At 36.9% G+C, this 23,724-nt stretch overlaps 1 protein-coding gene across 11 annotated transcripts in view; it reads left to right on the top strand.

Moving 5' to 3' along the window:
• Positions 1-2,618: 2,618 nt before the first annotated feature.
• dtnbb (dystrobrevin, beta b) overlaps positions 2,619-23,724 on the top strand; it is a 69,715-nt gene continuing 48,609 nt past the window's right edge. For 3 of the 11 annotated variants that reach the window (XR_007185084.1, XM_048192272.1, XM_048192271.1), the window contains exons 1-10: positions 2,638-3,097; positions 8,857-8,909; positions 11,658-11,725; positions 14,103-14,183; positions 14,291-14,504; positions 17,201-17,286; positions 18,263-18,417; positions 18,521-18,626; positions 18,770-18,936; positions 23,029-23,153. Coding sequence is in view for 10 of the 11 variants with exons in the window: in XM_048192272.1 (XP_048048229.1) it covers positions 11,659-11,725; positions 14,103-14,183; positions 14,291-14,504; positions 17,201-17,286; positions 18,263-18,417; positions 18,521-18,626; positions 18,770-18,936; positions 23,029-23,153 (1,001 nt within the window). In the remaining variant the exon portion in view is untranslated. Of the gene's footprint in view, positions 3,098-8,856; positions 8,910-11,657; positions 11,726-14,102; positions 14,184-14,290; positions 14,505-17,200; positions 17,287-18,262; positions 18,418-18,520; positions 18,627-18,769; positions 18,937-23,028; positions 23,154-23,724 lie in introns of all 11 variants that reach the window. The other 8 variants (XM_048192279.1, XM_048192275.1, XM_048192276.1 and 5 more) reach the window with 7 other exon arrangements.

Below are 23,724 nucleotides of genomic sequence, written 5' to 3'. Positions count from 1 at the left end.
ACTGCGCACCAGTGCACAAAGCAAGGTCCATAAAGACATGGATGAGAGAGTTTGGTGTGGAGGAACTTGACTGACCTCAACAAGACAGAACACCTTTGGGATGAATTAGAGCGGAGACTGTGAGCCAGGCCACATCACTGCCTGACCTCACAAATGCGCTTCAAGAAGAATGGTCAAAAATTCCCATAAATACACTCCTAAACCTTGTGGAAAGCCTTTCCAGAAGAGTTGAAGCTGTAATAGCTGCAAAGGGTGGGCCAACTCCATATTAAACCCTACAGATGTCATTAAAGTTTTGGTTTGTCTTGGTTTGTTTTTGGTTTGTCAAAGTAAAATTTAGTTAACAGATGTAATGGCTGTTTCATCAAAGCAAATTTGTCCAGGTCTAAAACTATTTGTGATGCATATTGGTGATTTAGCAATGTATAAAACCATGCAAGTCATTTAGCTAAATATTATTCTGAATTGGTAAGCTAGCTAGCTTTTCCTAAAATGGCAGCTATGGGGCAAAGTGAGCCAAATGATGTGGGGTAAATTGAGCCAGCGTTTTAACTTGCCCCACCATAAGGCAATGCGTTTAAGTTAAATCTGAAGTATAAACTGGTGTCATTTCAATGTAATATTACACAGCTGGTTTAGTTTATCTTTATTTTCGAGTTTATTTGATAGGAATAGTGTACAAGTGCACCAAATCCTTCTCTGATACGAACCAGAGGATGTTTAATCATATATATCTTCCCACCTGTAGTCCCTAATGGCCTAACATGGTCGACATTGCAGAAAAACTACCAGACCAAGAACAATTTGACTAAAATATTTATTAGTTTCAGTGACATTTATTAATTCTTTAGTTTTTATGTAATTTTACTCAGCAAACTCTCTATTTAGTCTGTTTATGGGAAGGTTACAACTTTGATTTATTGTTTCAGAAATACAAACTTAAACATACTGAAATTTCAACTTCATTTGGTTGGTTGGTTGTATGTTGTTTAATTTAGCTTTAAAAAAAGAAATATTTGTAAAATAGTTTTACAAAAAATATTTGTAAAAGGAAATTTGAGTATTAAATTAGTTTTTAAAATAGGTATATTATCTTTAAAATTTCACATGGGTTTGATTCAGTTGGTCAGTTTACACCCACCTACTGATTTGGCTCAACTTACCCCTAACCCAGGGTAAATTGAGCCAGAGGAACACTTTTTTTTATAAGAAGCCATATTTTTAGAACCATTTGTCATAGATGTATTCTGATCATTTTGAACTAAATTGTCATATACAATATGCTAGTGCAAGTATATAACAGTTAGTTCAAACTTTGACCTGTGGAGGGCAGTAATACACTTAGCAGTGTCTACACTGCTGGAATTCAAATAGAGAAGAAGAAGAGAGCTAGTTCAAGATGACCATTTATGGTTAAAATATGGTTTTTATTTTTATTTTTTGGAAAATGACCAATAGTTTCTCTAGATTAGACCCTTATTCCTCTTCTGGGATCATGTAGAGCCCTTTGAAGCTGCACTGAAACTGTAATTTTGACCTTCAACACGTTGGTAACTGTTGAAGTCCATTATAATGGTGTGTTCACACCAGACGCGAATGAAGCGTTAAGCGTGAGTGATTTACATGTTAAGTCAATGCAAAGACGCGAGCAGACATCCTGCGGCACAACACGTGTGAATGAGGTGGCGCGAATCGAGCGTTTCGGGTGTTTGACGCGCATAACGCGCAAGTTGAAAAATCTGAACTTTGGCGAAAATTTGCGCTGTGTTAACCAATCAGGAGCTTGCTTTAGTAGTGACGTGACGTAACGAGCTGTGAGGCAGAAATCCGAAACAACATGGAGGAAAAAATCATCATCGCTGTACATCTTCATACTTTTATAGAAACAGGAATAAAAAGGAAAGATTGCCTGAAAGAAAGTGAGTGAGGAGGTCAGACAATCTGGTAAGTTGTAAAAAATGGTCTTTACTCAATTTGAGCTTTATATATATTGAGACTACAAGCTAGCTAAAGCCAGCAAATTGATCTTATTCGCTGTAATTTACAACTACTTCCCCGCTGACGAGTTGATGTGTTTGTTCAGGGTGCAGAAAGAAGTGGAAGTCTGGGACACATAAAGGAGCGGGAGAGCCCCTCTCGTTACGCAAATTTGCGTCTGTTGTGAAGTGAATGTCATACACATGAATGAATGTGTTCGAGCATCCAACTACGCGCAAATAGCGTGATTTATTCGCGCAAGTCGCGTCTGGTGTGAACGCCCCATAAGGAGAATAATCCTGGAATGTTTTCATCAAAAACCTTAATTTCTTTTCAACTGAAGAAAGAAGGACATGAACATCTTAGATGACATGGAGGTGAGTAAAATTATCAGGAAATTTTAATTTGAAAGTGAACTAATCCTTTAAAATGATAGGAAACATCCTGAAATTTACTTTTAATACTTTCATTGTTCTTCTGCCTCATTTTCCCTTATCTTGCGGACCACATAAGTAAAAAATGGCTCATCTTACCCCACTCTCCCCTATTGTTATTATTTTTATGTAAATACAATTTTATGCCTAGGTTAGAGGACTTTTATTCTGTTCTGTTTAGAACTATATCAAGCCCCTTTAGGTATATAAACACCTTCTTTATATGTCTTTGACATAGTCATAATAAGCATACAGGCAGTATATGAAAAGCTGCTCAGCATATTTGAGCAGAGGCACATTGCACAGCATTAAATAAAACTAACGGTCGGCTAATGGCATTGTAATAATCGTGCACATGAAGAGCAATAGTGATGCTCAGTCATGGGAAAGGCAGGAGTGCTCTGCTGTCCTCTGCTGTTGGCTGATGCTCAGAGAAGCGCTCGCGCAGCCTGTACTGCAGTTCCTACAAGACCGAATCAAACGGAACGAACGGTAACCACGGCGCAAATGTGACTATGGGGAAGCGCAGCGCTACGAAATTGCGTATTAGTAGGTCGGTAATTGTAAGTCTATATTAAAAAAGTGAAGCTATGATGATGATACGCCAGGACTCGAGCGCGAGACCGATGATCGCTCTCATCAGATGCTGATGATGGTCGCGCGACCTGCGTGATTTCCTCTCGCTGGTAAGATCATCCCTTAATGATGCTTTCACATACAAACCGTATATCATCTAAATGTGTTTATACACCATATCAGCTTATTATTTAACATTCAAGATACATAGAGAGTTAAATAAATATAATATGGCCGTATGCCGACGTTGTCATTTAATCGCGCTGGGGGTGTATTGCTATTTTAAATATAGGAGTGTGTATTTCCGATGGTTTATGAAAAATCCTCACGTTGAGTCGCGTCAAAGCGCGAGTCATTAGGTGCGGTGTGTTACTTCTGCCTTATATATTGGGCCTTATATTTACTCTCTCAGTAGTAGCACTGCAAGATGCGATTAGACTAGCGAAACGAACGGAGTGATTTGAAGCCAGAAGTCATAACGTCAGCAGTGCCTTTAACGCTCAGGAATGACATAATGCTTTCTAGTGGTGCCTTTGAGCGAATCTTTTGAGTGAACGAATCTTGCACTGATTCATTTGGTTCACTGAAGTTTCTCCCCACTAAAATCACCATGAAATCAAAATGGACAATTCATATATATATATATATATATATATATATATATATATATATATATATATATATATAAGAATATTGCGGTGTTAATTATAAATGATTTATATGTCCATGTTATTATTTATTTTTTATTCATGTGCCCTCGTAATCGTTATTCAATAATTACTTTCCTTCCTCACTTCTCTTTTCTGATGATGCGTTTACTGGCGTGAGGGCGGGACAACCTGTCACTCACATGACATCACAGCAAAAGTAAATAGGACTGGGTATTGACACAATTTTCACGATTCGATTACTATTCACATGCTTTCGGTTCGATTCGATTACGATTTCAATTCAATTCGATATCGATTATTTTATATGTAGTATTTCAGTTACAGTACATGGCAAATTTTCTAGAGGAAAAAAATCTCTCAACTAATGCTGTAAATTACGCATGTGAGTCAGTTGGTACTACTATAATAATATTGAAGATTAAATTTATATACAAACACTTAAATTACATGCTGTTTTTATAATAAATAAAGTTTAGACTTAATCATATTTCTACTTCAATTCGTTTTTTTGAAATATAAACATTTAAATTGCGGCTGTCATAACGGATTTATTCAAACATGCATTAAATATTGAAGAACATTAAAAATTATAATGAATATGTAACGGTGCATAGCTATATTTATCAGAATGTTGCTTTCTAGAGTTCATTTTTCTAGGTGACTAATGAGTTTATGGTCACTGAATATGTTTTTCTGAGGTAAATGTGACGTTACGTGACATTGTTTACAAGCCGTTTTATTGACGTCTTTCCGAGCTTGAAGCACTGATTGAGCGATTACACGAGACATGATACAGATTTCGGTAAGTTGCACTGTATGTTTTAACATACCTACAGATGTTCATGCATGTTTATTTCGCGCTGTAACTGTATTAAAGTGGAGGAGTGGATGATCACATGCTTCTCTTTAACTGAGGCGCTACTGCGATCTGTCACGCCACATTAAACAGCGCCAAAACGGTATTTATTTTTTGAATCTCATAAGATGGACGTCATTTGAAATCTGAGACTTTGCTTCATATCAAAAGTAACAAAGCACAAAGATTATTGTGATTTATTGGATGGGAGGTGCTACATATTCTGCTCATTCATCAACTGAAAACAGACTAATCGATTCTTGTGATTTAAGAATCAATATCGATTCGTAAAAATGAGAATCGATTAAAATCGAGAAATCGATATTTTTTTACCCAGCCCTAATAGTAAACTATAATGATTAATCAAATCCTGCCCTAAATGTGTTTTGTTCAAGAAGCCATTGTGGTGAGAAATCGAGTCCCCCCCAGTAAATCGTGTCTTCTTTAGGACCCCGAGTGATCCCATTGGTTCAACAGACTTTTAATGGGTAGTATTTTTAGCGCATGATTACAATTCCTTCAAAATCACGTTATGATTTATATAATTTAAAATGCGTTATAATGACCATTGATGTCTTTTAAATTGACATATTAGTATATAACTGAAGCTATAGGTTGTGAAATCAAGCTTTTCTCGTTCTTACTGTTTTTTTTAGTTAGTTTATGGACTAGCATATCATACATCTGCCTGATTAGCCTGCTAGCTTAGCTTATATTATATTAGGTATGTTTTTTACTTCCAATATAATTCCCAATGTTTCAAATTAATGATGTTTGTGTGTACTTAGCATGACAATTAATTTATTAAAAATGTATTATAGTATTATTATATACTAGGGCTAGGTAAAAAAAAAAAATTGATTTCTCGATTTTAATTGATTCTCACTTTAATGAACCAATATCGATTCTTAAAGGGTTAGTTCACCCAAACATGAAAATAATGTCATTAATGACTCACCCTCATGCCGTTCCACACCCGTAAGACCTTCGTTCATCTTCAGAACACAAATTAAGATATTTTAGTTGAAATCCGATAGCTCCATAGGGAGCAATGAACACTTCCTCTCTCAAGATCCATAAAGGTACTAAAAACATATTTAAATTGGTTCATGTGAGTACAGTGGTTCAATATTAATATTATAAAGAGACGAGAATATTTTTGGTGCGCCAAAAAAACAAAATAACGACTTATTTAGTGATGGCCAATTTCAAAACACTGCTTCATGAAGCTTCGGAGCACAAATGAATCAGTGTGTCGAATCAGCGGTTCAGAGCGCCAAAGTCAGTGAAGCAGTGTTTTGCCAAATCGGCCATGACCTAAATAAGTCATTATTTTGGGTTTTTTGGTGCTCCAAAAATATTCTCGACGCTTTATAATATTAATATTGAACCACTGTACTCACATGAACTGATTTAAATGTTTTTAGTACATTTATGGATCTTAAGAGAGGAAGTGTCCATTGCTCCCTATGAAAGCCTCACGGAGCTATCGGATTTCAACTACAATATCTTAATTTGTGTTCTGAAGATGAACGGAGGTCTTACGGGTGTGGAACGACATGAGGGTGAGTAATTAATGACATTATTTTCATTTTTGGGTGAACTAACCCTTTTAATCCCAAGAATCGATTAGTCTTGTCTGTTTTCAGTTGATGAATGAACAGAATATGAAGCGCGCCTGCGCCTCCCATCCAATAAATCGCAATAATCTTTGTTACTTTTGATATGAAGCAAAGTCTCAGATTTCAAATGACGTCCATCTTATTATGAGATTCAAAAAATAAATACCGTTTTGGCACCGTTTAATGTGATGTGACAGATCGTTGTAGCGCCTCAGAGAAGCGGCAGCGTGAACATCCTCTCCACCGCTTTAATACCAGTTACAGCACAAAATAAACATGAATGAACATCTGAAGGTATGTTAAAAGATACAGTACAACTTACCGAAATCAGTATCATGTCTCGTGTAATTGCTCAGTGTTTCAACCTCGGAAAGACGTCAGTAAAACAGCTTGTAAACAATGTCACATTCACCTCAGAAAAACATATTCAGTGACCATAAACTCATTAGTCAGCTAGAAAAATGAACTCTAGAGAGCAGCATTCTGATAAATATAAGCACCACTACATATTCATATAATTTTTAATGTTCTTCAATATTCAGTGCATGTTTGAATAAATTAGTTATGACCGCCACAATTTAAATGTTTATATTTAAAAAAAGCGAAATTGGAGTAAACATATGGTTATGTAATGATTATGTTATTTATTATAAAAAAACATAATTGAGTATAATTTAAGTGTTTGTAAATAAGTTAATTTTAACCTTCAATATTATAATAATGTAGTACCAACTGACTCCCATATGTAGTTTACAGCAAATTTGCCATGTAGGCCTACTGTAACTGATATACTACATCCAAAATAATCGATATCGAATCGAAATCGGAATTGAATTGCTAACATATGTGAATAGAACACAGTATGTTGCAACAATCCTTATCCTTATAAAAAATACATTTTTAGGCATGGTTATGTTTCCAGTTTTATTATGCAATACATTGGCATTTATTTTATATTTCAAGAATTTTGTTTGTGCACTTAATATAATAAACATCATACAATAGTGAAAAAGATTATAATTAGTCAAGAGCTACAGATGCTGACATGGCATTAAATAAAACTATACCATACTATATAATTAATCAAGACATCGCGATAACAACTTTTGATCAGGCATTACCACCTGGGTCCTAAAGGAGACCTGATTCCTGGAGGGGACTCGATTTCTCATGACACCGGTTCGCTCAGATATACATCACAAGACTATCGCAACTTCCGTTTCATGCCGACTTTAATGACTGAGAGCCAATAGTATTACACGATGTCCTGTGAAAATCAATTAGGCCCTGTTTACACTAGTGCGTTTTGGGACAGTGAATTTGCATTCTCATGCAGCCCGTCTGCTGTTATGAAGTTTTATGTAGCATAATTTTACAAAGCTAAAGTCTGAATATTGTGTTTTTGCTTCAATGTTAAAAATTATACAATCTAATTAAATTAAAAACTGCATCTTTTTTGGCATCATGATTAAAATGCAGTGGTTGCCTCTAATTTTTAATGGCTACAGATAGTTCAGCCTGTAATAGAGCAAATAAACATCTTGTTCATGTACTCATATTAAGAGATTTTGTTTATTAGTATTATTTATTTATTTGATTTAGGAATTATTTTAAAATTTCAATTCAGTTTTGTTATAAAGATATTTCAGTTTCACGAAGAAATATGCAGCGTTTTGTCTGAGAAATAATAAAAAGACACTTTCTCATTAAAATCTAATTTTGTTAAAAAAACGTGAGAAAATCGAATCTTGAAACCAGTACGTGAATCGTGAGTTGAGCGAATCATTACATCCCTACTAAACAAACACGTCAGTTTATCTGAATTCATATAAATATATGATAGATAAAGATTTGGCAGAAATAGTAAGAGTAAATAAAAAATAGAAATATGCTCTTCTGAATTCAGTCTGAACAAGACTCGCAACTGAACAGGGCGAGACATTTTGTTATGAATCATTTTGATCGTAGATGAACTGAATGAATCACATGATTTCAGTTTAAATCTGCATTTTGAGAAATGTTATATTTAAACACTCTCTTTCTAGATTAGACATGCACATTTTTTTTTTTAAATATAAAAAGTCTTGTTTACAGAAGGTTGTGAACTGTTGAGCGAATGAATCACTCAAACAACTTGTAACCTGCAGAAATGATCACTGAAGTAGTGAATAAATGAGATCAAATGTTCTTGGTGAAATGATTCAAAAGATTTGAGTCAGTTAAATTTAAAAAAAAAAAAACTTTCCACTTATGGAAAAAGCGAGTAAATGTGACTTGACAGCTGATGTAAGGCTTCATGTTGATGATGTAAGAACTACAATTACACAAGTCTACACACACACAGTATAAACACTGTCATTAAGTTGTTCTTTATAGCAGCTCTTGTTTCTCACAGCAAATGCTAATCTATAATATAATAATGTTATCCTTTTTCACAGTCATTATAGTAAGAATTGTTCCTTCATGCCTCTATGATGTGTTCTCTGCCTGTCACTAAAGTGGCTCCTTAGCGGCTCTTGTTTCATTAGCTCACAGGATGCAGCCTGTGCCGACTTTATTGTCATACATAATCAGCACTTGCATAGAGTAAGAGAACTCAAATGCCCTTTCGTGAACGGGGGATTTATTCCAGGGTTTATTTTTGTATTTGTGTGTGGGTTGGATTGGGGGGAGGGGTATTTCCCCCAGATGTCAACATAAAAATGTTTTTCCTTATGTAGGAGCTTCCTGATTCCTTTGCATCACCTTATCTAAGTCCCAGCCAACCTGACAGGTGAGTACTAGTGTTCAGAAGTTTCCATGTGTTTTCACCGTGATTTTGCCAAGTAAGACATGTTCCTGGATCAACATTCCTATCCAAAAATTTAGTCTAAAAAAACTCAGTCCCTGGCCCTAAACCTAACTTTACCCATAACTTATCCCTAAATCATAGGGGAATGATGGGTGAATAACACTGATGTAGAAGTTGTAAGCCTAAACTTGACATAAACTGTAAACTTGTCTCTCAAATCTGATTGGTTGATTAGAATGTTGTTCCAGGATCAACAAAGATGTCGATCCAGGAACATGTTGTACTTGGTGAAATCACATTCACTAAAGCGGGTTCTGAAAGTCTATTTAGTGAAGAAATGTGGAATATAGATAGATAGATAGATAGATAGGTAGGTAGTAGGGGTGTTACGATATTCAAACTGAACCGAAAAACCACAATACACCATCCCACGGTTTGTACCGCAATACTCTCATGGTGTACCGCACGCGCCCTGCCCAGCCCTGTCCCACTGGATCTACACGTAGTGATGCAAAGTCCAATTCATTTCCGCGAACCGGTTCTTTTCGGACATTTTGGCTCAATGAACCGGTTCAAAAAGCCAAAAATCAATGAAACGTTTAAACAAAGTAATTTGTGTCAATGCATATTGAAACATTAAAATAAAAAGTTATTTGTGTGAAAGAATATTGCTGATTATTGCCTTTCATAGGCACATATTTCTAGTATGTGCCTCAGGCTTGCATGGTACCGTCAACTCACTCATCAGACTCCTCGGTAATCCTTTGCAAAACTCGACAGCTAGTTGAACCGGTGTTGTGCCGAATTTCAACTCCCCCACATCTAATCCTATACCTACCAATACTAGGGGGGTAATAATTTGGCAGGGGTTGGTATTTGGCACCACACCGGATCATTCGGTCCTTTTTGAGTCCTCTCTAATCCTTGGCAAACTTTGACAGTTGGTTGAACCGGCTCAATCGGTTCTTTTTAAGTCGGACGTGCTACTTCGACTTGTGCGTCTTGCGTCATCAATCCGGAACTAAAATTCGATTCAGTTCGATTAGTGAACCGGCTCAACCGGTTACTTCCTGAGAACCGGTTTCAGCCGGCTCAAAAGAACGGTTCGTTCAAGAACCGAACATCACTATCTACACGACCAATGCAGCGTTGTAGCCTAACCACCATTAACCACCATTAATTGCAATAAGCTTCGCGTTTTGTTACTTTCGAACTGTCATCTTTCAAATTCTGTCCATTTTATCACGAAATTCAAACAAAAAATGCCATTTTCGCTGCTCTTTAACAAAGACTATAGAATAACACAAGACTTGTCACTCGTATTGTTTTGAATGGGAGAAAGTGTAACGCGCAATATGGCGGAATAAGCCCCGCCTTCTAAATAAGAGCCAATCGCCGACTGGTAAAGTCATCGCGTCACTTCAGCGGCCGTTAGAATCTCCGGTTTCTATAGAAACAGTCAGACGCGCGCCTCCGAAGAGACGCGCATTTAGGTCTGCGCATGCGCATTAGCTTGATCCAGCCTGAAAAATATTTTTTTTTGTCATGATTCGAGCGTTTAGAAACCAAATTTATGAGCCGGTTGTTGTTAGATTTCATTGGTGATTTCAAATATGAAATTTAAAAGTAAGGTTGGCGAACAGTTTTGGAGAATTTGATGTTTCCCCATTCAAAGAGATTGCATGATGCCCAGGATGCCCGAGAGGCATTTCAAGATGGCCGCCGAGTGAAATGACTTGTCTTAAAGGGACTTTGTCTTTAATGTGCGCGTGACAGATCACTGTACAGGCGCCTCATTTTAAGTGGCAGCGCGGAGCGCGAGTAAACGCGATCATCTGTTTCTCTTTAAATACTAGTTACAGAATACATATGAATGAACATCTGAAGGTATGTTGAAAGATACAGTACAACTTACTGAAACGTTTAATATCTCGTGTGATCGCTCAATCAGTGTTTTAACGGTGGAAAGACGTCAATAAAACAGCTTGTAAACACTCGTGTAGCATTTACCTCAGATGAGTCCACAGCTTGTTAGTTTGCCAGAGAAATGAACTCTTTCGCACTATATTAGCCTATATATTTATTATATTTTACTTAACTTGTTAGTGATGTCTTGATTATTTAATGTATGTTTAAATAAATCTATCATGAAAATGACAGCCACTGTGTAAAAATGATTAAATTTGAACAACGAATTGGAGTGAAAACATAATTTTATAATTAGATTAAGAAGTTAATGCAAAAACTAACTTATGTGCAGTTTGCATACAATTTGTTATTTGAGTGTTAATTATTATAATAAATAGATAGCAATTGAATTTAAGCTAATAGTTTGGGCTCTGAACCTTTATTATTATAGTAATGTGCAAGTAAGAGCTCCCTATATGGTTTACAGCATTAGCAGAGATCATTTTTTATCCTCAAGAAACGTTTAATTATAATTAAATTCATTTAAAGACAGAGACACATTTTGTTCAGTAAACTGTTTAATTAAAAAAAAAAAAAGCAATTTTGTTTAGTTTTCTCCCTCTGCTGTACTGAACCGTACCGTACCGAACCGTGACTTAAAAACCGAGGTACGTAACAAACCGTCAGTTTACACCCCTGATAGATAGATAGATAGATAGATAGATAGATAGATAGATGGATAGATGGATAGATAGTGAGTTTTGTGTTCGTAATGAGGCCGTGGTTAAGCTGTGGTATTAAATGGACTTTTGTGTTGTGCAGAATGATTGAAGAGGGAAGTAAAAGCAGCAAGTCCATGGTGGAGAAGAGACAGCTCTTCATGGAGATGAGTGAGTTGCTTTCAGAGTTAACAACATTTCCTGCACAACACAACGCACCACACACACATATACACAGAGGCCTTGTCGAATCCTATTCACCCTTCACTGCCACGGGGCAATAGACTGACACAATCTAGCGTCTCTGGTTGGAAGGCAAAACTGATTTTGAGAAAACACCAGAACCAGGTTGATGGACCAAGTGAAACTATGCAGTACAAATGTTACATAGCTGCTTTACTGTATATATTCACAAAATATGAGAGTATTTTTGTGCATATCGTAGAATACACATTTCTGAAGGGCTAGTTCTCCCAAAAATAAAATTCTGGCATTTAGTGGAACCACACTGGAGTTGGTTTGAAAGCGGACCTGACTCCCATCTTTTCATGGGTGTTGGTCTGATTGTTCGGTGCGGACGAGTGTTCGGTTTTTGTGAACCGAAGTTTGTTTTAATCAAACCAAACCTGTCAAGTGTGAATGCTCCCTTACTCACCCTCATTTAGTTTCAAAGCTGTATGACATTTTCTCTTCTGTGGAGCACAAAAGGTGGACCACTTTAATGAGAGTTTTAAGGTGCGGTCACATTCACAGTTTCTCTGTTTTTATGAGCGAAATCCAGTCATTTCAATAGGAATCTCTGAGACCAATAGTTTTAGGGCAAAAAAAGGTTCTTCATGCAGATTTTGCTCACACTCACTGACCAACAGAAAGCTATGAAAGCTTGTTTCTGCCATGAAAAAAAAAAAAAATAAAAAAAAAGGTAATTTCCACTATTTATCTCACAATTCTGACTTTTTTCTTGAATTAATGAGTTTATATCTCACAATTGAGAGTTATAAAGTCAGAATTGCATGATATAAAGTCAGAATTGCGAGTTATAGTCAGAATTGTGAGATATAAACACGCAATTGTGTATTTTAATGTCCAATTGTGAGTGGGGAAAAGACTGACTGTCTCAATTGCATGTTATAACCTGTTATAAATTCTGAGAAAAAAAGTCAGAATTGTGAGATATAAACTCAGAATTTCTTAGAAAAAAATGTCAGAAATCTCGCATTTCTGACTTTATAACTAAGAAATTCTAAAAAAAAGTCAGAATTGTGAGATGCAAACTCGCAGTTGTTAGGGGAAAAAAAGTCATTGTGAGATAAAAAGTCGCATTTACCTTATTTTATTTTTTTATTTAGTGGCGGAAACAAGCTTCCATAGAAAGCTGCTTGGTTTAAAAGTGTTTTTTGTGTCATACATCGATACACTATTGACCATAGACAATAGATCTTTTTTTAAGTTATATTTTTTGGCCTTTTTTACGCCTTTACTGGATAGGACTCTCAGTGTAGGGGTGGGCGATCTTCCCAAAATCCACAATCTGAATCGTGATCTTTCCAATTTTGAGATGTACTATAGAGAATATCCAGACTGGAACAATCTACTTGCACAATTTAAAACACAGTATTGCATTAAACAACCAGTTTTCAAAATAGTCATTAAACTCTGAGTTAAACTTTAAAACACTGCATAGTCCTCACTGTATGAATTAAATTTACATTGATTCTTATTAAAACTACTAAAGTTATTCAGTCAAGAGCAGTGAGTGATTTTGCAAGTATTTGCATTAGGCTTTAAGGCCGAATGCATGGATCTAATATAATTATACGCATCCGATTTCTTTCCCAACTGTTTATTCACTTAAGCCATAACCGACTGTTATGTAAATACTCGCCAAGATGGACATTTTGACTTTTTTTTGTGTATATTTGACCGTTTAGGTGTGCGCCTGAAACCTCAAGTATACTTTGCTCATCCATGTTATGTGTGTGGGGATCAGTATCTTTCGCAGTTTAATGCGCATGTCCTGCATGTTACGCTACATGATTCAACTGATTTGGATGTTAAGTTTAGGCTTTTAAGGAGGAGCGAAAGCACAACGCTTTAAAGGAAAGGAACGGCATGTGGCACAATGATCATTTTATCTTGATAGTAGGCAGTCATTGCTGTATTTTAACATTATGGAGACATAAAAGATCACAATTTTCAGTTCGCTTGAAAATTAGATTGTGCACGTTTTCAAGAGACCAGACAGGAAAGCACAGGATGGAGAGTGGGGTCGGGATTGGCAAAGGACGTCGGAATTGAATGTGGGAGCGCTGCCCACAAGGCTATCGGTACCCTTTTATTTTTGCCAAAAATTGACTAATGTGACTTTTTTTTGGAGCTTGACAGCCTGGATCCCTGTTCACCTTATTTATTTTTGTGTTCCATGAAAGAAAGAAAGTCATGCGGTTTGGAAAAACATGAGGATGAGTAAATAATGTCAGAATTTTAATTTTGAGGCGAACAAGGGACTTCTGAAGGTGATAATACTGATGCATGTCATTTTCACCAGGGGCACAAAACTTTGATGTTATTCGCCTCTCAACATACAGGACGGCGTGTAAGCTGCGATTTGTTCAGAAACGATGCAACCGTAAGTCCTGTTTTCATGCTTTTACCTTGAAATGCCATTTTGTGTATTTTTGTGTCACTTTGGTTATATATCATTTACATTTATTTTGTATACTTTTCCTGTCGTAGTTCACCTGGTGGACGTGTGGAACATGATCGAAGCTTTCCGTGACAATGGGTTGAGCACGTTAGACCACAACGCAGAGATTAATGTGTCACGCCTGGAGACCATTTTGTCCTCCATCTTCTACCAGCTCAACAAGCGGTTGCCCACCACCCACCAGATAAACGTGGAGCAGTCCATCGGCCTGCTGCTGAACTTTATTGTGGCCACTTATGACAGGTGTGTTCTTAGCGAGGGAGATTTGTTTTTCTCTCAGGGGGTCCCTTGTGGCAGTATGTCCCTGCAAACCTGATGGACTATGAGTCATATGCATCGTGACAAGAGTGAGTGTTTGGAAGGCATATGCTCTGTTCCAAAACATAGGGAGCTGTCTACGGAGGCAGTATTTTATGGCATCGGTTACACACTTCCGAGGTGAAGGCTGTTCCAAAAGGTAGACGACTTAATTTTGTTGCTCACTAAGATACTGCACCTCATTTTGGCCAGATTTACAAGGTCCGGTCACATGTAATTTCTTTGTTCAGTGAATTTTCACAGATGAAATTCAGTTTCAATAGGAATTAATTCGATCTGGATTTCAGCACACAGATATTGCAATCATTTTAGTTAAATCGTGGCCCGATTGCAATAATTCATTCCTTAATTTTAGTTAAAGGTGCCATCGAATGTTTTTTTACAAGATGTAATATAAGTCTAAGGTGTCCCCTGAATGTGTCTGTGAAGTTTCAGCTCAAAATACCCCATAGATTGCCTATTTTGGAGCATAATTAGAAATGCGCCGATTCAGGTTGCGGTCCCTTTAAATTGCGCGCTCTCCACCCCTGGAGCTCGCGCTTGCCTTAAACAGTGCATAAACAAAGCTTACACAGCTAATATAACCCTCAAAATGGATTTTTACAAAGTGTTCGTCATGCATACTGCATGCATGCATCAGATCATGTGAGTATTGTATACTGTTATATTGTTTACATTTGATTCTGAATGAATTTGAGGCTGTGATCCGTGGCTAAAGCTAACATTACACACTGTTGGAGAGATTTATAAAGAATGAAGTTGTGTTTATGAATTATACAGACTGCAAGTGTTTAATAATGAAAATAGCGACGACTCTTGTCTCCGTGAATACAGTAATAAACGATGGTAACTTTAACCACATTTAACAGTACATTAGCAACATGCTAACGAAACATTTAGAAAGACAGTTTACAAATATCACTAAAAATATCATGTTATCATGGATCATGTCAGTTATTATTGCTCCATCTGCCATTTTTCGCTATTGTTCTTGCTTGCTTACCTAGTCTGATGATTCAGCTGTGCACAGATCCAGACGTTAATACTGGCTGCCCTTGTGTAATGCCTTGAACATGAGCTGGCATATGCAAATATTGGGGGAGTACATATTAATGATCCCGACTGTTACGTAACAGTCAGTGTTATGTTGAGATTCGCCTGTTCTTCGGAGGTCTTTTAAACAAATGAGATTTATATAAGAAGGAGGAAACAATGGAGTTTGAGACTCACTGTATGTCATTTCCATATACTGAACTCTTGTTATTTGATTATGCCAAGATAAATTCAATTTTTAATTCTAGGGCACCTTTAAAGTCAACATTAAAAATGTTGTTTATATGTCTATGTGGTGTTTTAAATATACTTTAAGACAAACCATGTGCAAATTCATCAGTCAACACTGATCCACTTTCAGTAGCGTTTCTAAGAAATCTCTTACTGCACCTTTAAATCGTAGATCTGACTAAATCATGGAGCCGACTAAAATGAGGAAACCGATTAATAAATTGTGGAATTCTTAATCTGTGACCACAATATCTTATTTTTGTCATGTGAGGGGCTCTCTCCACTAACAAATAAAAATAAAACAATAAAATTGAAAATATCAAATGTGTAATGTTATATTATAATGTCATTATAATGTACAAAAGTACTTCACAGCATTACAATGTACAAATGAAAAATTGATATTTACATAATAATTTTCACATTTGTAAGATTACATTTAACAGTGTTATTAAATTATTAATGTTTTTAAAGAATAACTTTAAGTGGTGGATGACTGTTATGATGACAGCAAAGGTACTCTTTAATGTAACAATAAGGGAAATAAGCATGCACAAGTAAATATCAAATATCAGCCGATATTGCAAAATTAAAAAAATAAATAAATAAAATCAGCTGAAAACTGATATGGTGCCGTTATATTGTGAATCATTAATAAGTACTGATCTGCTCAAAAGCAATCTCGATCAGGGTCAACAGCATTACATTTTAAATAAAATGTTACACAACTAACATCTAATAAAAGTCAAAAAACAGTGACAAAAGAGTAAATTAAAAAAAAAAAAAAAAAAAAATCATGGACTCAAATGAATTGGTGAGTCGTTTTTGAACCAGTTCATTTACATGAATCATTTAAACGAACCAGTTCAATGAAATGAATCAGACTTTCCAACACTACAAATGAACTAGAGCTACTTGCTTGGTGGTTGTAGAGCTGTCTGCGCATGGTGACAAAAAGGGCGATGTAGATTTTTTGTCATGCTACACTTCTACCTGTTGGATAAAAGTAAACAAAAACAGCTAAACTGCTGCAAAAGTAAAGAAAAATGTAGTTAAGTTTGTAACATTGCTACTTTCAGTTAGGTTACTTACTTCCCAACACTGGACTTACCAGAATTCCCCAAAATCAGAGAAAAGGTGTTTGGCTGTGGGGTTGTGGGCCTGGTCAAATATTTCTATTAACATCAAACATGTTCTGTTTGCACACATTTTTCCAAAAGATTGGATATAAAGAGTACGACGATTGCTGTAGTCTAAACATTGACTGGAATTTAAAGAACTCAGTGGTTTTGAATTGTTATACCAGAACGTCTTCTGATAATGTGTTTGTGTTTCAGCGAAGGCCATGGGAAACTCACAGTGTTTGCTATGAAGGCAATGCTAGCTACAATGTGTGGCGGTAAAATACTGGACAAATTACGTTGTGAGTATCATGCCTTTTATACAGCTATTCAACAGTAATTTTACAAAGACACTATGGATTTTTTTCTGGAGTTCATCTGCTGTACAATGCTAAACTGTTATTGATTAGTATTGAATGTATTTAAGTAGTCATTTTGCACTCTTCTTTTTACTAAACTGCTGCACTTCTTTCTCAGTATTACTCCATTTTTAAAGACTGTAAGCTCATAAAATGTTATTTGATATGAAATAAGTCTATTTTGGAGGCGTATACACAAACTTTTAATTTAAAATAATACACAAGGGCTTTTATGCAAGACGCTTCACTGAGAGTTTGGCTCCCCCTTCTGTACATAATGTGTACTGAACTCAAAATTACATTCCTAAAAGAATTTAAAGGGATAGTTCATCCAAAAATGTAAATTCTGTCATCATTTATTCACCCTCAAGTTGTTTGAGTTTCTTTCTTCTGCTGAACACAAAAGAAGGTATTTTGAAGAATGTGGGTAACCAAACAGTTGTTCAGTTCATAGTATGGGAGAAATACTATGGAAGTCAACTGTTTGGTTACAGACATTCTTCAAAATATCTTCTTTTGTGTTCAACAGAAGAAAGAAACTCTGAAACAACTTGAGGGTGAATAAATGATGACAGAATTTTCATTTTTGGGTGAACTATCCCTTTAAATGTTCACTGAATACTCATTAAAGTTATTAAAAGGCATCTTATCTCTAATCTAAAGTAAAAAAAAGATGATTTTTTTTCATCCCACAAGTTATTTTAGCTGTATATGCAGTTTTGTTGAGAATGGTGTGCATCGTCTGATGAAATTACACCAGTACAAAAGTGCTGTTTCATCATATTATCTTTAGTGTGGGATTTTTTTAGTGAAATAATAATGCATTTTTCCCTTTCACAGATTTCATTCATTTTTTTGAATGGTTATAAATATTAATCTACAACATAGCATAACTTAAAATCACTTCTTTCTCTTTCAGATATATTTTCCCAAATATCAGACTCCAATGGGGTGATGGTCTATGCCAAATTTGACCAGTTCCTGAGGGAAGTGCTGAAGCTCCCGACGGCAGTGTTCGAGGGGCCTTCGTTTGGCTACACCGAGCACTCTGTGAGAACATGCTTCCCTCAGCAGGTGAGTACACTAATCTGCTTCAAATAACAGCAAGAGTCCCTTTAAAACCTGTCTGGAAGTCTTAGAGGCTTTCACTGAGAGTGTCTTATCTGTGCTTCGCCAGAAGAAGATCTTGCTGAATACGTTTTTGGATGTATTGATGGCAGATCCACCCCCGCAGTACCTCGTATGGCTACCTCTCATGCACCGACTCGCTAATGTAGAGAATGGTACGTGCTGCGACTGGATTGTATGTGGGTTTTTAATGACTTATTTCCCATCGCCCACTACGTCTGGACTCCTCACTCACAAATTATGGCTAAAACAAGGTTTGCAAGGTATGCCTGAAAGCCTTTGTGCTGCCGTCCCACAGTCTTCCATCCAGTGGAATGTTCGTACTGCCGGAGTGAGAGCATGATGGGTTTCCGGTACCGCTGCCAGCAGTGCCATGGCTACCAGCTTTGTCAGAGCTGCTTCTGGCGCGGTCATGCCAGCGGTCCCCATAGCAACCAGCACCAGATGAAGGAGCACTCCTCATGGGTACGTACCGTCACTTTCGAGGGTTAGTTCACCTAAATATGGAAATTCAGCCATCGTTACTCAACCTCATGTCAATCCAAACCTGTATTATTTTCTTTCTTCCATGAAAAACACAAAAAAAGAGAAGTTATGCAGAATAACCAAGCTTATAATGAAAGTGGTTGGTGATTTATATTGCTTTAAAGTTACAATAAACATTCCATAAATGGTACGTAATTATAATACTCTATATTCAAAGTGTAAAGTGGTTTTGCTAGAGGAATAGACCAAAATTGAAGTCATTAATCACAGAAGCTCTCAATTATACTTCAACATTATGGAAGCTTATTTCTGCCATGAAATAAAAAAATAAAAAAGGTAAATGAGACTTTTTATCTCCCAATTTTAATTTTTTTTATCTCACACAACTTTTTTCTTGCAATTGCGAGTTTATTTCTAACAATTCTGACTTTTTTTCTCAGAATTGTGAGATATAAAGTCAGAATTGCGTGATATACAGTCAGAATTGCGTGATATAAAGTCAGAATTGCGAGATATAAAGTCAGAATTGCACGATATAAAGTCAGAATTGCGAGATATAAAGTCAGAATTGCGTGATATAAAGTCAGAATTGCGTGATATAAAGTCAGAATTGCGTGATATAAAGTCAGAATTGCGTGATATAAAGTCAGAATTGCGTGATATAAAGTCAGAATTGTGAGATATAAAGTCAGAATTGTGAGATATAAAGTCAGAATTGCGTGATATAAAGTCAGAATTGTGAGATATAAAGTCAGAATTGCGAGATATAAAGTCAGAATTGCGTGATATAAAGTCAGAATTGTGAGATATAAAGTCAGAATTGTGAGATATAAAGTCAGAATTGCGAGATATAAAGTCAGAATTGCGTGATATAAAGTCAGAATTGCGTGATATAAAGTCAGAATTGCGCGATATAAAGTCAGAATTGCGTGATATAAAGTCAGAATTGCGTGATATAAAGTATAAAGTCTATTCCTGTAAGATATCAAGCTTTACACTCACTGACGTTGTCTAAAGCACAGGTATTTTTTAACTGCACAAAGAGACTAGATGAACATAATTTATACAACCATTCATAAAATTGGGATTAGTAAGACTTTTTTTTTTTAAATGTTTTTGAAAGTAGTGTCTTAGGCTGCTTCCGAAATTGCGTACTTGCGTACTATATAGTGGGGGAAAAACAGTATATGAGAAAAGAAGTACAGTGGGTATGGAAAGTATTCAGACCCCCTTAAATTTTTCACTCTTTGTTATATTGCAGCCATTTGCTAAAATCATTTAAGTTCATTTTTTTTCCTCATTAATGTACACACAGCACCCCATATTGACAGAAAAACACAGAATTGTTGACATTTTTGCAGATTTATTAAAAAAGAAAAACTGAAATATCACATGGTCCTAAGTATTCAGACCCTTTGCTGTGACACTCATATATTTAACTCAGGTGCTGTCCATATCTTCTGATCATCCTTGAGATGGTTCTACACCTTCATTTGAGTCCAGCTGTGTTTGATTATACTGATTGGACTTGATTAGGAAAGCCACACACCTGTCTATATAAGACCTTACAGCTCACAGTGCATGTCAGAGCAAATGAGAATCATGAGGTCAAAGGAACTACCTGAAGAGCTCAGAGACAGAATTGTGGCAAGGCACAGATCTGGCCAAGGTTACAAAAACATTTCTGCTGCACTTAAGGTTCATAAGAGCACAGTGGCCTCCATAATCCTTAAATGGAAGACGTTTGGGACGACCAGAACCCTTCCTAGAGCTGGCCGTCCGGCCAAACTGAGCTATCGGGGGAGAAGAGCCTTGGTGAGAGAGGTAAAGAAGAACCCAAAGATCACTGTGGCTGAGCTCCAGAGATGCAGTCGGGAGATGGGAGAAAGTTGTAGAAAGTCAACCATCACTGCAGCCCTCCACCAGTCGGGGCTTTATGGCAGAGTGGCCCGACGGAAGCCTCTCCTCAGTGCAAGACACATGAAAGCCCGCATGGAGTTTGCCAAGATGGTGAGAAATAAGATTCTCTGGTCTGATGAGACCAAGATAGAACTTTTTGGCCTTAATTCTAAGCGGTATGTGTGGAGAAAACCAGGCACTGCTCATCACCTGTCCAATACAGTCCCAACAGTGAAGCATGGTGGTGGCAGCATCATGCTGTGGGGGTGTTTTTCAGCTGCAGGGACAGGACGACTGGTTGCAATCTAGGGAAAGATGAATGCGGCCAAGTACAGGGATATCCTGGACGAAAACCTTCTCCAGGACCTCAGACTGGGCCGAAGGTTTACCTTCCAACAAGACAATGACCCTAAGCACACAGCTAAAATAATGAAGGAGTGGCTTCACAACAACTCCATGACTGTTCTTGAATGGCCCAGCCAGAGCTCTGACTTAAACCCAATTGAGCATCTCTGGAGAGACCTAAAAATGGCTGTCCACCAACATTTACCATCCAGCCTGACAGAACTGGAGAGGATCTGCAAGGAGGAATGGCAGAGGATCCCCAAATCCAGGTGTGAAAAACTTGTTGCATCTTTCCCAAAAAGACTCATGGTTGTATTAGATCAAAAGGGTGCTTCTACTAAATACTGAGCAAAGGGTCTGAATACTTAGGACCATGTGATATTTCAGTTTTTCTTTTTTAATAAATCTGCAAAAATGTCAACAATTCTGTGTTTTTCTGTCAATATGGGGTGCTGTGTGTACATTAATGAGGAAAAAAAAATGAACTTAAATGATTTTAGCAAATGGCTGCAATATAACAAAGAGTGAAAAATTTAAGGGGGTCTGAATACTTTCCGTACCCACTGTATGTCCGAATTCACAGTACTCATATGTACGCAAAAAAAAAGTACCCGGATGACCTACTACTTCCGCTGAGATTCTGAAGTGTGCATACGATCAACACTTTAATATCCCATGAGGCCACTGGAGAGGATTTGTGAATGGCAGTGAAGCGACACAACTGTAGGTCACATGATAATGACAACATGGTGGATGTAGTATGTCTGGATTACATTCATATTACAGACATTCATACTATATAAAACACACTTTTTTAGTTGTCATGAAGTAATTACTTCAAGAGAGTATGCGATTTTGGACGCAGCATTAGTCTCACCAAGCTTACATTAATATGATTAAACATACAGTAAAAACAGTACAATTTAAAAGAACTGTTTTCTGTCTAAATATATTATAAAATGTAATTTATTTCTGTGATCAAAGCTGAATTTTCAGCATCATTACTCCAGTCTTCAGTGTCACATGATCCTTCAGAAATCATTCTGATATGCTGATTTGCTGCTCAAGAAACATTTATTAATGTTGAAATCAGTTGTACTGCTTAATGTTTTTGTGGATACAGTGATACATTTATTTTCAGGATCCTTTGATGAATAGAAAGTTCAAAAGAACAGTATTTATTTGAAATATAAATCTTTTGTAACATTATAAATATCCTTACTGACAAAAAGTACACATTTCTTTTAAAAAAATGTTACTGACTGCCAAATGGTAGTGTACACGTTCATAGCAAAATTGTTTGGCCATGAATCAGGGCTGGATGAGCAGCAAGTATTTAGTTTCCTGTTAAACGTCATTCTTCTCTAATTCAGGATGTCGAAGGGGGTCATGTTCTTCAGCGAGTGAGTTATATATTGATTACATTTTTAATACTCAAGCGTTGTTCCAAAGCTCAGTCACACTGCTGGAAATTACAGCTTGGGAAACGATTCGCACTGCCTCCCAAATCCAATTATAAGAGTCCCCCCCACCCCCCTCATTCTTACCACCTCGACTAAGTTTTTTTTCTAACCACAGAACAAGGATTTTGCTCAATCAAAGAGAATTTTTCATTAACTTTAAATGAAATTTATAAAATATATTATTCTACATTAAATTATGTAAAAAGCTCCAGCTTCACATGGGAAGTCTGCGACTTATGTACAGATCAAAATTCATTAATTCCCCTTTTATGCCACCAAACTACATATAATTGGATTCCATTCGATTTTTTTCAGAGTATGTTTTGGTTATGTTTAGTATTTTTTTCCCCCGCTCGCTTTACAGAAGTCTCCAGCAAAGAAGCTCAGCCACGCCATCAGTAAATCTCTGGGCTGCATGCCGATCGGAGAGCCTCCTCATCCCGTGTTCCCAGAGGCAGCGGAAAGACCTCAGGACCTCGCACATACCACGTAAGTTCTCTGGAGTGCTTATCCAATCACATCTCACCTCTCAGTAGGGCTGGGCGATATATCGCATGCGATTGTCAGGCGCATTTCGTCAGTAAAGCCGGTACCCTGATTACCGCTAAATCGCCATCACCTGCTTTCAAATGGAGCGGCATTTAATAAACAGAGCCGTAGGTCACTGACAAGCTACGCAATATCGCGTTCATATCGCAGATGAATCGCCTTCGATAATGAATGCGATATTGCGTAGCTTGTCAGTGAACTACGGCTCTGTCTATTAAATGCGCTCCATTTGAAAGCAGGTGATGGCGATTTAGCGGTAATCAGGGTACCGGCTTTACTGACGAAATGCGCCTGACAATCGCATGCGATATATCGCCCAGCCCTACCTCTCAGCTCTGTACTACATGCACATCTCATATCATTCACTGCATTTCTGCGTGACTTTGACCAAATGACTCACATCAGCTACAGTATACGTATGCCAGGTTGATCCAGACAGGTCTTTCGGTTCGTTGAGGGCTTTGTATGAACATTTTTTAAATGTATATATTGTAGGGTTGTTGAAATTAAC

The sequence above is a fragment of the Megalobrama amblycephala genome, linkage group LG5 (assembly GCF_018812025.1).
Source record: "Megalobrama amblycephala isolate DHTTF-2021 linkage group LG5, ASM1881202v1, whole genome shotgun sequence".
NCBI classification, from domain to species: domain Eukaryota; kingdom Metazoa; phylum Chordata; class Actinopteri; order Cypriniformes; family Xenocyprididae; genus Megalobrama; species Megalobrama amblycephala.
This window is presented reverse-complemented; position numbering and strand designations above follow the sequence as displayed.